Genomic DNA, 12,261 nt, shown 5'->3' on the forward strand with positions numbered 1-12,261 from the left:
TTTCCTCCCAATATAGATGAAGATCCTTAGATGGGATTTAAGTTATTTAGGGTTATCTCCTACCTCCTTTTCATGTCCTACTCCTCTCTCTCCTCTTGTAGCATCAAGGGTGATACCTTTTAATCCTCTTCTCATAATCTTCAGTAGATGTTCATAGGCACTAGATGGGGTCCACCTCTTCCCTCTATCCTTCTTCCTCTCAGGATGGCTGGAAGTCATCCTCTCTTTAGATCAGTGGTTCCCAACCCTTTCCTAGGGACCCCCCAGACAGTTGGGTTTTCAGGATATCCACAACGAATATGCATGAGAGAAAATTTGCATGTTATGGAGGCTTGCAAATTTTCTCTCATGCATATTCGTTGTGGATATCCTGAAATCCTGACTGGCTGGGGGCTCCCAGGACAGGGTTGGGAACCACTGCTTTAGATCTTAGTGATCTCAGGTCTCTCTTGCATGAAGGGAATGTTGCGCCTCCGACCCGCAGACTCACGCAGGATGGCCCCTCACTTACCACGGATTGCCTCGCGGCAGCAGCGGCATCCATTAGGCCTGCTCGGGCCTGGCTGGCTTCTCTTCGCGGTGCTCTCTCCGTGAGGGAGACGCCGCCAACGTCCTCTGGCTCCGCCCCTCTAGGCGCGCGTGCGTGCTGGGGCACAAGTTTTAAAGGGACCAGCGGGGGAACCTGCTGCTCCATTCCTGAAGGACATCAGACGCCGGCAGGGATTTAAGCCCTGCAGTCAGTCCAGTTCCTTGCCTTGCAACGAGGTTCTCTCTGTTCCAGAGGTTGCTAGTTGCTGTTTCTGGTTCCTGACTTCGGCTCGTCCACTGGCTTCTGACTTCGGCTCATCCACTGGCTTCTGACTTCGGTTCGTCCTCTGGCTTCTGACTTTGGCTCATCAACTGGCTTCTGACTTCAGCTTCTGTTCCTGGTCCGTGACTTCAACTTGCTCTCGGTGTTCCTGTTCCGCTATTTCCAGGAGGCCTCGCCTAAGTCCAAGCGGCTCAGGTCGTCACAGGCTCCTCCTGGGGGGACCTCGGGCTTCCAGTGGTGAAGTTCCAATTGGCCTCCTGGCTTCAGCTTCAGTACTCCTCAGGATCCCGCAATTCCTCTTCAGACTTGTCCACAGGAGACCGCACGTAAGTCCAAGCAGCCTGGGTCCTCAAGGGCTCCTCCTGGGGGGACCTCGGCTTCCAGTGGTGAAGATTCAACTGGTCTCCTGCCCCGTACCACCTCCCGGCTTCGACCTCCACTGTGGGTCCTCACACAGTGCGCCATCACCTGTCCGAGCTGGCTCAAGGGTCCACAAAATCCAAATTCAACAGGGAACCTCTCTCATTAGACCGAAGAGCAAAATTAAATAAGCTTAAATGAGTCCCAAGAGATTGGGTACTGTAAACGTAAATACATTAATTTAAAGAGTAAAAGGTGGATTGGGAGGGTGGAAAGAAAGTCCCAACCAAATAAAATGATCTCAATGGAGACTTCAAGGTGAAATTTTAAAAGGCCGATGTACGACAAGATGGAGAGATTTGAGAATATGTTGGGCCGACACATGCCAAGCAGATTTTAAAAACCGCCCGAGTGTGCATGTAACTCCGCTATGCGCACAAATAAAAAGTTTCAAAAAAGGGGCAGGGTGTGGGCGTGGACTGGGCAAGGCATGGAAGTTCCTGGATTTCACAATGAAACCAGTGTGTAAGTACTTACATGCATAAGCGCGCATTGGGGTCCCCTGCCGCATTAATTTATTTCTGCTATGGATGGTGTGTAAGTAATAAAATAAAAAATCTAGGCATATCAATGGGATTTTAAGGATTGGGGCTAACAGGGTAAAAGGGAGGATATTAAACTATGGGTTTGAAAGTCCTATCCTATACATGGCTGAACTGGGAACAAAGTGGGAAAACTGGTAATGGCACCGGCACGTGTGTTGAGAAGGGGAGAGTTTAGTGTGCCCTTGGGCCTCAGCCCGACCCCAGACGAATCCAGGGCCGAACCGAGGGGTGACGGCGTGTCCAGCATGGCAGAATATGGGCTTACCCTCTGCCGGGCCTGCAAGCTCCCAGAGCCAACAACAAATGATGTTGGTAGGGAAACGGTCCTCCGACTGTTCCGAGCCCTTTCGGACCTGCCGCTTGAATCGGCAAGGAGCAGCAGGCCGGCCTGAGGTTGAGGGCAGACGGAGGCCTTGACACATAAACAGGACTATGATTGATGCGACAGCATCTCAGACGAGACTGGGTTGATGCGACGGCATCACAAGCATGACGAGGGACTTGATCCAAACAAGACAAGACGTAAGGCAGGAGGACATTGGCACTGTCTCTCAGGGCGCCCTACTCAGCCCACGTATGTTATAAAATAGCTGCGTCCCTGGCTGCAAGCCAGTAAATGCACGCACATGTGGGTCTGCGCGCCTGTTTAAAAGTTAACATCTCTGTGAATTAATAGAAAAGTCAGAGAACAGCCAAGGCAGGCTATCTCTGTGAAAACAAAAGGGAATCCACAAGTTAAAAATGGTGATCTAGCTATATAAACCAAAGAGACTCTTCCATTGCTTGCTTCCACATGGGGGAGCTGCAGACCCATAAGAATGTTATGCTGTCTCTCTCCACATCAATTGGTATAATCCTGACTAAACTTTAGAAGGTGACTAAACGGATCCCTACACATATTGATTTATTTAATTATTTACACCATCTTGTTTTCTGCTATTTCCACAACATAAAACAGTAAATCATATAAAAGAGTATGGAGCTGGCTGTTAGAACTCTGAATAGGAGACAGAGGAATACCAGGACACAATATACACGAGTTAGATGAAAAATCTTAAGGATTAGATTTTGATTGTCCTTAATAGTGTCTCCAAATTGTAGCTTTCTCTTGATTCTCACTGTTCATACTGGACAGTGGATCAGTATTGCAACTTGTAGATATGAATACAGACTTCTGTGTTGGATTTTGATATGAGTGTATAGTTTTACCATATTTTGGAAAACGCTTAGTATGATGAATGTGCAGGGTTGGACAGGGTAGAGATGTCACACTGCTTGTGAAGTCACAGATGCCTAGTGATTTATAGTAATGCTCTTTTTTGATCATTTTTCTTCAGCTTCGGTCTGATAAGTGGTGGATTAATTTATTACTAACTAAGACATGATAGGGAGAATTTTGCATGTAGTTACAATATAGAGGCAGACCAAGTCTCCTAGATCTTCCAGGAGACTTCCAGTTTGCCCGCTTCTCCTCTCATCTCATGGATGCCCCCGATGGGTCTTCTGCAGCATAAATCGCCTACTGCTCCCCTGACCACAGGCAGGGCAAGAGGCACATTTGTTAACCCTGAGGCAACTTCAGAGAAGAGATCCAAGTGGAAGTGATGGAGAATAGGAAGGGGGAGTGAGAAACAAAGAGGGGCAAAGGGAGCCTGGGAGGAAGGGGGTAAGATGCAGAGAAGGAACAATGGAGGCTAGGAGAGGTCGATAAACAGAAAGGGAGTCACAGAGGCTGAGGGGTGATAAATGGAGATTGGGAGGAGGGTGGAAGACAAAGATGGGGACCGGAAAATCATTTTCAAATAAAGAAGCAAAAACATTTAATAAAGACAGAAACAGACAGAGATGGTCTCATAATGCCAATACTGTATTCCAATAAAGTGAATTAGAGGCTATCATATATTACAAGAGAACTCACAGAAAAGGATCAGCCCTTATTTCTATAATTATAAGTCCTGTTTTTCAATTATAAATATGCTTATGGTGCAGAAAGCAGAAAATCTTGTCTGACATAACTCAAGCGAGCCAATCACAATAGACTATGCTGTATTTAACCTGTCTTGTGGCCATCTGAGACAAGTCTGCAGAAGTAAGCATGTGAGATTTGGATTCAAAGTGAAGAGGAATATCATGCAAGAAGCTTCCCTTCGATTCTTTCAAGAGGAGGGTGATTGCATCACTGCCTTCAAGCAGGCATTTCGCCAAAACACAGTCCTCATCTGTCACTAAGTGCTGGTTCTTCCCTTCTGTTCCCTTTGTCTATAATTTTGTACTGAAAAAGGTCATTTATTTTTTCCTATTCAATTTTATTATATCTACATAGAGGGATTTAGAGGAACACTTGCACATGAATTGCTTTTTGCACTATAAGCAAAATAAAAATTTAAAAATGTGTCATGATTATACCAATAAGGGCTGATCCTTTTCCATGGTAGCCACAATTCACTTTCTTTGGAATTATGTATTGGAATGATGTTACCATCTCCGCTGTCTCAGTTGGAAGATGTTTTAGATGAGAGAGAAATACAACAGAAGTGAATATTAAGAAGGTGAATTGCTTGAAAACTTGTTTACCTGTATCCACTTGCATCACTGATTTGATTACAGGGGACAGAGTTTTCGGAAAAAGACCAGATACATCTAATTGATGGGAAGGCCTCAAGTTTAACTTGAAAGCAAAATTTTTCATTCAGGTCAATCTCATGTACTTCAGTTGAGTTGAATACCTGTATGAATCCTTTTTCTGTAAAGATAAACTTGTCTTAAATATTGATCTCATTCTCATTATAAGTAATACATTTCGTTAATACCAGAGATCCACCATCCCTGAAGCATGGGTATTCTCCTCTGTCAGTTGGTTAATGGTTATCTACATGTCAAACTGGCCAAACCTGCGAATGCAGGATTCTTAACTCTGCTCAAGGTTTCCCGTTTTCTGTCACAGTCTAAAGGTAGCTTCGGATTCTGAGGCAAGGCAGACCTAGTTCTGCAGTACAAAAGCTGCCTAGAGTCATCATAAGGAGGCTGATTTTCAAAGGCATTCCCAGTGCTTTAGCCATGGATGTGGCACCTGATATGGGGCTTTGTCCTGTATGCGCATACGTTTACCCTGACTGTGCTGAGGCATTCCCAGGGAAGGAGTTGGGGAGGGTCTTGTACTTATGCATGTACTTTTGTATTTTAAAGAACACTCTCAAAAGTATGCTCCGTAAAAATTCCCTCCCCCCCCAAAAAAAAAATAAATTTCTGCGTATAGATTAGCAGGTGCAGTTTTGTACAGGCAGTTTTTGTGGGACCATTTTCAAAGCAAACATATGTACATGTTTGCTTTGAAAATTGGTATAACTTCTGTGCATAGGAAGACAGTATAGAAATATAACACAACATATTTGCCATCAAATTTAAGCAAGCTGTTAGAAAATTGCCCCCATAGAGTGCAATTTTCAAATCCATTAACCTGGTAAAATACCAGTTTACCCAGGTAACTTGGCTGACTGAAGACTGCCCAGTCTGTAGTTGGCTAAATGTATGCCTGAGGAGCCATAATATGCATACGTTTATCCCTATATAGAGGTAAGTGGTTCTGGAGCCATTATTAGGTCTGGGGAGAGAAATAATGCACATAGATTACATTTTGGATTCTGAGCGTGTTATTTTCCAGGGAACAAGTTCCCATAAAAAATGCAGCTACAAATTTCAGCAGGTCCTTTTTCCCGGGGCAATTTTGAAAAGGCAAAACATGCTCACTTTCTCTTTGAAATTTAATGCAAAGCCCGTGCATCAACACACCCAGTTTTGTAAATTACCCCCAGAAATAGCAAATAAACATTACAAAGAAAACTGAATTTCTCTTGACGTACTGCTGTTAAAAAGGGGGAATGGGACAAATACTCAGTGTATACCAGAGATCCAGTTTATACAGTCATGATCAGTTCTAGCTTCTGCTTTCTTTAGGCTCTCAGCAGGACTTATCTGAGTGGAAATGAAGATCCACTGCGTTCAAAGTACATGCCAGTATTCATAAGCTGCAGATAAAATGCTATTAAAGAGGAACCTCGGACTAACAGATTGTACCATTTCTTTTTTTTAATCAGCATTAGCATTTTACATGTATTTAAGTATTTTTTACAAGATGTTGCTTAATTAAATTTGAAAATTAAAGTGCAAACTATAGTTTTAGTGAATGCCAATGAAATAAGGGAGTGTCTGCTGACATCTGCGGGCTCTGGAGGTTGTCATTTGCTGTTGTGACTTGCCTGACTTGCTTCATTACCATTTTCTCATCTTGCTGCTTCCAGCAATTAGTGACTAAGCGTGTGAGGAAAGATGGAGAGAATGTGGATTCAGTAATGCAGCAAACTGAACTGATCACAGCTGTGACCGACAACAGCAACAGAAACTTAGTGATGCCCTAGAGCTGGCATGGCACAGCCTTTTTGAAGTAACTAGAGCATTCCAGTGCTGAGCTACAAAAAGAAATAAGCATTATTTATGTCCGCTATAAATTGCGAATTCCCATTTCATTAAGTCAACTACAGACTGAAGTTAAGCCTCCGCATATGGACTTATTTGCCTTTTTATGATCACATTCTAGACTCTTTCTGGCAAAGGGCATGATTTGGACTTGGATCTAATCTCTGACATTATTTACATCCATGTCCTGCTCTTCTAAAAAAATAGCGGGATTTGGGGACATAAGGCTCCATGGTCATGGAGAATCTACCAGTGGGAGAAGGGGACCACTATATCAGCACTCCTTCAGCTTCTGAGATAGAACTTGGATTTTTGGGCAGTTTCAGTGTAATGTAATGTTGGGACTTTAGTTGGGCCATGTAAATGTGTATAGGGAATGCAAGAATGTGTGGTTTTTGGGGAAAGCTTTTTCCCTGATGAATAAAACTTCTTTTATCTGAAAAACCCCATTATTTAAAATAAATAAATAAATAAATCATGGACTTTGATCCATATTCCTTTATTCAGAAAAACTATTATCTGAAAATTGACTTCATATGTTCCGTTATCCAGAAAAATTACCATTATACCAAATTCTTTTATCAGAAAACTCCCATTAACATTATCCAGAAAAATCCATTATCTGGATCAAGCACAGTCCCAATCATTCTGGATGAATAAAAGATTCTCTGTTGTAATAGAAACAAAACAACAGTGGGAAGTAAAACACCAGTTGATGTTGCAGCACCGCTTGTCTCAAAATACACAGATTATTGCACTCCTTACACACAAAGTAGATAACTTTCAACAAATGTGCACAGCAGCATATATGCGCATTTTGGGGCAGATTTTAAAAGTTACGCGCGCGGCCTACATTTGTGCGCGCTACCCGCCCGATTTTATAACATGTGTGCGCCGAGCCCTCGGGGAGACCTGCTGGCTTTCCCCGTTCCCTCCGAAATTGGAGCGGCCTTGAAGGGAACTTTCCTCCCCCCCCCCCCCCTTCCCCTCCCTTCACCTACCTGTCCTGCCCCCCAGCCTGAAACCACACCCCCCCCCCTGTACCTTTGTTGTGGAAGTTACGCCAGAGGCAGGCATAACTTTCGCGCACTGGCCAAGTGCCGGCGCACGATCCCCCGGCACAGCAGCAAAGGGCCGCTGTGTCGGAGTCCTCGGCCACACCTCCCGGACTACCCTGCCACGCTCCCGGACCGTCTGCCCCAAACCGTCCCGCCCCATGCCGACCCATTCAGAAAAGCCCCGGGACATACATGCGTCCCGGGGCTTTATATGCGTCGCCGGGCCTTTTGAAAATAGGCCTGGCGTGCGTAAACCCCCTACGCGCGAAAATCCTCCTAGATTTACACGCGTAGGGCTTTGAAAATCTGCCCCATATGGTCTAGAGCAGATCTGCACTAACATTTTATAGCCCACGAATATGAAAGCCGTTTTTTTTTAACATATGCGTATCTCTACCCTGCAACATACGTGCGCATGTAGGCTTTTTCCACGAATACATGCAATGAATTAAAAGAATGAGTACCAAGGTACTGAACATGCATACTTTTTCCTACCTATTTAAAAAATATGCAGAGGTATATTTTACGTGTGAAAATATGTTAGGACTTTTTCACATATATCGGGATTTATGTACATAAGTCAGTGCATTTTAAAATATGCGTGCATTAAGGAACTTACCAATTTTACCAATTAGTCTAGCAATTCAGCCACTGCTCCTCCAGGTCATCAAGACCCTCCTGGATCTTCAGCCCAAGGTCCTCCCAGTTCACCCAGATCTCCCACCCGGCCAATAGAATACAATAAACATGTTTAACATAACTTACGCCAGATAATTAGGAGGATTAAAATTACAAAAATAAATTGGAAAATCTACATGAATGTATTATAAAATAGCAACGTACACATGTACATTTTGGCTCCACCCTTAGACCGCACGGATATATGTGTGCAAAAGTGATAATATGCGCTTATATTTGACTTTTATAAAATATGGAATAATCAAGTAGAGTCTACTTATGCACATTTTATGGCTTATAATATCTTTGGTTCTAATCAAAGGTTTTATTGTTTCTGTTTTAGATCCAATTTATGTTTTATTGCTTCTGTTTCATAACTATTTTATGTTTTTAATTATATATGTTAATTTTGAAATCCACTTTGAATGTTGGAATATGCGGAATATAAATCCAATTAAAAAAAAAAATAAATAAATAAATAAATAAATAAAGTTTATGCTTATTTTTATGCACATAACATTTAGAAAATTCACCCACTTGTACCTATACAGATTATCTGTTAGAACAACAGATAATCTGCATAGAATGAAAAACACTTAAGATCACTGATCAACAATATTACTATTCAGACATATATAAGCTGGTTTGCAAAAATATTTGACCCCATAAAAAGTCAGCAGATTTGTGCGGATTACAAATGACATTTACACAGATTGTTCCAGACAGTATGTTTATTGCAAACCAGTATGCTCTTAAAGTAAAGTTTCAAAGTCACAATTCATTATTTCTCTGCATTTTTTGTAAAATAAAATTAAAAACTGAAAAATGCTGCTTGCATAAGTATTCAACCCCTTCAGACTAGACACCTTTTGCTGCAATAACAGATTTTAGTCTGTGTGGTGGTCAGTTTCTATCAACTTTGCACAGTTTGGGAGTGAGTTTTGCCCATTCTTCCTGGCAGATCTGCTCCAGGTTGTTCAGGTTGGTTGGCATGCACGTATGCACTGCAATTTTCAAATACTGCCACATATTATCGATGGGATTGAGATCTGGATTTTAACTTGACCATTGTAGATCATTCACCTTTTTGTTGTTTAACCACTCCTGTGTTGCTTTTACCTTTTGCTTGGGATCATTATCCTGCTGAAAGGTAAACTTTCTATCAAGTTTTAGTTTTTTAGCAGAATGAAGTAGGTTGTCTTGCTGTATCACCCTGTATGTTGCACCATCCATTTGTCCTTCATTTTTAACAAGATGTCCAGCTCCTACTGAGGAAAAGCATCCCCACAACATGATGCTGCCATCCCCATACTTTACTGTTGGAATGGTGTTTGCTGAGGAATCGGCAGTGTTACCAGGTCATTTATCATTTTGCGATAGCGGCCTAACAAGTGCAATAACATCCTAATGCATGCAATAAATACCGCAACGCAATTGCATATGGAAATATACAATTGAGTATGCAAATGGGAGGAGAGTGGGAAGAGTAAATGCAAAAGCTGATCTTCTACCGCTTCCCACGTATGATTAACACACAGTGACGCATGATTTAATGTCAGAAATAACTACACCTATTTTTTGGGCGGTACAGGGGAAAAAATTTTTATCACACACGTTTGGCCATTACCGTGGTTTGTGACTATTACCGCATGCAACATACCTACCAGGCCCTCCTGGGCCAATAAAAACAGCTGATCCCACCTGGCCAGCCTTCCTAGATCCATTATGTTTGAGGCACGTGTCCTTGTGAGGGGATACTGGATGCTTGAGGGGGATTGCCACAGAGAACAACAAGAAGAGGAGGAAGAAGAAGAAGACCAACAACAACTAGATCATGAAAGGGAATATCCAGCCCCTCCTCAGAAAGTCCCAGGACCTGAGCATGAGCCACTGGCCCCGCAGGATGAGCATCAGGGCCCACAACAGCGTTTGCTATGCAGGCGGCCATGGCAGAGGAGATACAGCTGGAGAGGCCTGCTAAAGTTGAATGGTCACACAATGTGCATGCCACCAAGCTTTGCAAGTGGGCAGCCACTACACCATCTACAGCACATTGCACCATCTACACCAGAACGCACCTTCGCACTTCTTAAAAGTAGATTTCCCTGTTTGGACAAAAGGGGTGGAGCTTTGATGTATATGTCACTCAGGGTAGCGGATATAGTGCTGCTATGCTGGGTATTCCATAATCTCGCCCTACGTCATGGTCTACCAATAGATATTCTTCAGGACCTACCCCAGGATCTACCATGTCCACCAACAGAAGCCCAGGCTAACAAGCTGAGTGGCAGCCAGCTTCAACAAAGCCTCATACAATGCCACTTTGCCTGTCAACAAACCTCTTCACCATCCATGTAAGAGAGCCGAGCAGAATGTTTGGTTCAGCTCTCCTCTTGACAATCTTTCTTTTACTCAAGCTTCCTTTGTCTGGCACCATGTGTGAAGAAACCATACTGACCTAGTTAGGGTTCATCTTGACAATGTTGCAATTGAACAGACTAGAAAAAGTATACACCAAGTAAAGGGGACAACAAATATATGTTTCTGGCCAAAGGTTTCAGAATGATTGTAACCATAAAAGAGCCTGGTCTCTACATAGTGTTCATGTAGAGCCAACAGTGACCATAGCTTTCCTAACTTGCTGAATTTCGCTGACTGGGCCTAAGCTTTGTACATAGTCCTAAACCTCACGTTGTGGACATAGTGGCATATGCTGGGACTCCAGCTGGCTCTGGAACATGGAGGCCACCAGCTCTAGATATCATGTCAAACCCAGGTAGCTGAGAAACATTAAGGCACAGTGTCAACAGGTTGATTGTAAAATATATTATTTTCTGAGTACACATTCAATTGGCTCATTCCATAGCGAACATCCATGTCCTTCTGACGATATGCACCTGTACATGGGATGCCTTGTGTCACAAGGGCCAGCAGTGCATCAGCTGTGGCCGAGCCTCTGCATACCTTATACTGCTCACCTAGCAGGTGTGCAGTAACAGACTTTCCTAAAGAGCATGTCGAGGATAGTATAATTCCCACAATGCTCACAGGTGTTTGCAAACCAGCATACCTGTGAGGGTTCGGGTGCAGTCATATGTACATGCACCGGCCTCCAGCTAGCTAGACTAAATGTCAACTATAATGTCCAGACCATGCGGGCCTTGTCAGTTGAGATGTCATGTTGGTAATGTTTACTTCTCAGGGAGCCTAGACAAGGATGATATTCGGACTGGGTGAAGGCAGGACAGGGAATCAGATAATGGCATGCCTTTAACTGTATTATAAAGTCACGTCCCCATTGTGAAGGTCACAATATGGTTTGGAAAGACTGTAATATCACCCAAATGTATCCTAAGCAAAGCTTCCCCTAATTGAACCCATTGCAAAAGTGTGTTTGAAGCTATTTGACTAGCATGAGAGGTCTCCAGTAGTTTTTGCCCACTAAGGAGATGTAACAGTGCTGCATGGCCCTTGGGCTGTACACTTGAGGGCTAGTCATCTTGTGCTGCTGTATGTATGTATCTGTAATTAATGGAGACTTGTGTGTTATTAGCGATAACTATTATCTGTTACACTCCTTATGCTTTCTGTGGGCACCCAATACAGCACATAGGTATAGGATTCCTGGTGTGAGCTGCATGCAGAAAGGACAGAGGCCAGGGTGATGAAAGCACAATCAGGTGGTTTAGGGTTAGAGGCCTTGCTGGTCCACATGAAAGCATTGACTTGTGGACCCCTCAGAGTAGTAGCTGTCCTATAAGCTGTATCTCATGTGGTGTTTGTCACTGTAACTGTTTGGGCTGAGCGAGGCAGGTAAGGTGAGAGACTGTCAATCATCAGCTCAGTGTATAGCATCCTGGCTCAAAAAGGTGGCGTCTGCTGGAGCCGTCCCCCCCGGAAACTACATGCTGCCTGTAGATTAAACCAGCCACAGAGCTGAATGTATTGGCCTACTGCTCCCACAGGTCTCATGTGGTGTTGCCGTGATGGCTTATGCACTTTCTGTATTGGTCTCTTGCAAGACACGGATTTAGTGCCACCTGAATCCTTGAGGGGTTCATGTCAGTACCTGAGCCAAAGTACATAGCATAAATGCCTCGGACAGATTTGTATCTGGCATGCTGGTGTAGATAAGGGACTATGCCGAGTAATGACTCCAATGACCTCAGTAACTGTTAGGGACTAGGCCGCCATAGATATCACAGATGCTTGATGACAAAGTTCCCAGGAACGTACACATTGCTCATGTGTAGGTGCATGAAGTTATGCTGGTAAT

The 12,261-nt window shown here is 43.5% G+C and overlaps 1 protein-coding gene across 2 annotated transcripts in view; it reads right to left on the bottom strand.

Annotated features, from left to right (window-relative positions):
* FLT3 (fms related tyrosine kinase 3) overlaps positions 1–12,261 on the bottom strand; it is a 223,348-nt gene that overhangs the window by 84,147 nt on the left and 126,940 nt on the right. For both annotated transcript variants that reach the window (XM_029602605.1, XM_029602604.1), the window contains exon 9: positions 4,351–4,519. In XM_029602605.1, coding sequence (XP_029458465.1) covers positions 4,351–4,519 — 169 coding nt within the window. The remainder of the gene's footprint in view (positions 1–4,350; positions 4,520–12,261) is intronic.

Source organism: Rhinatrema bivittatum, chromosome 5, assembly GCF_901001135.1.
Source record: "Rhinatrema bivittatum chromosome 5, aRhiBiv1.1, whole genome shotgun sequence".
In the NCBI taxonomy this organism is placed as follows: Eukaryota; Metazoa; Chordata; class Amphibia; order Gymnophiona; family Rhinatrematidae; genus Rhinatrema; species Rhinatrema bivittatum.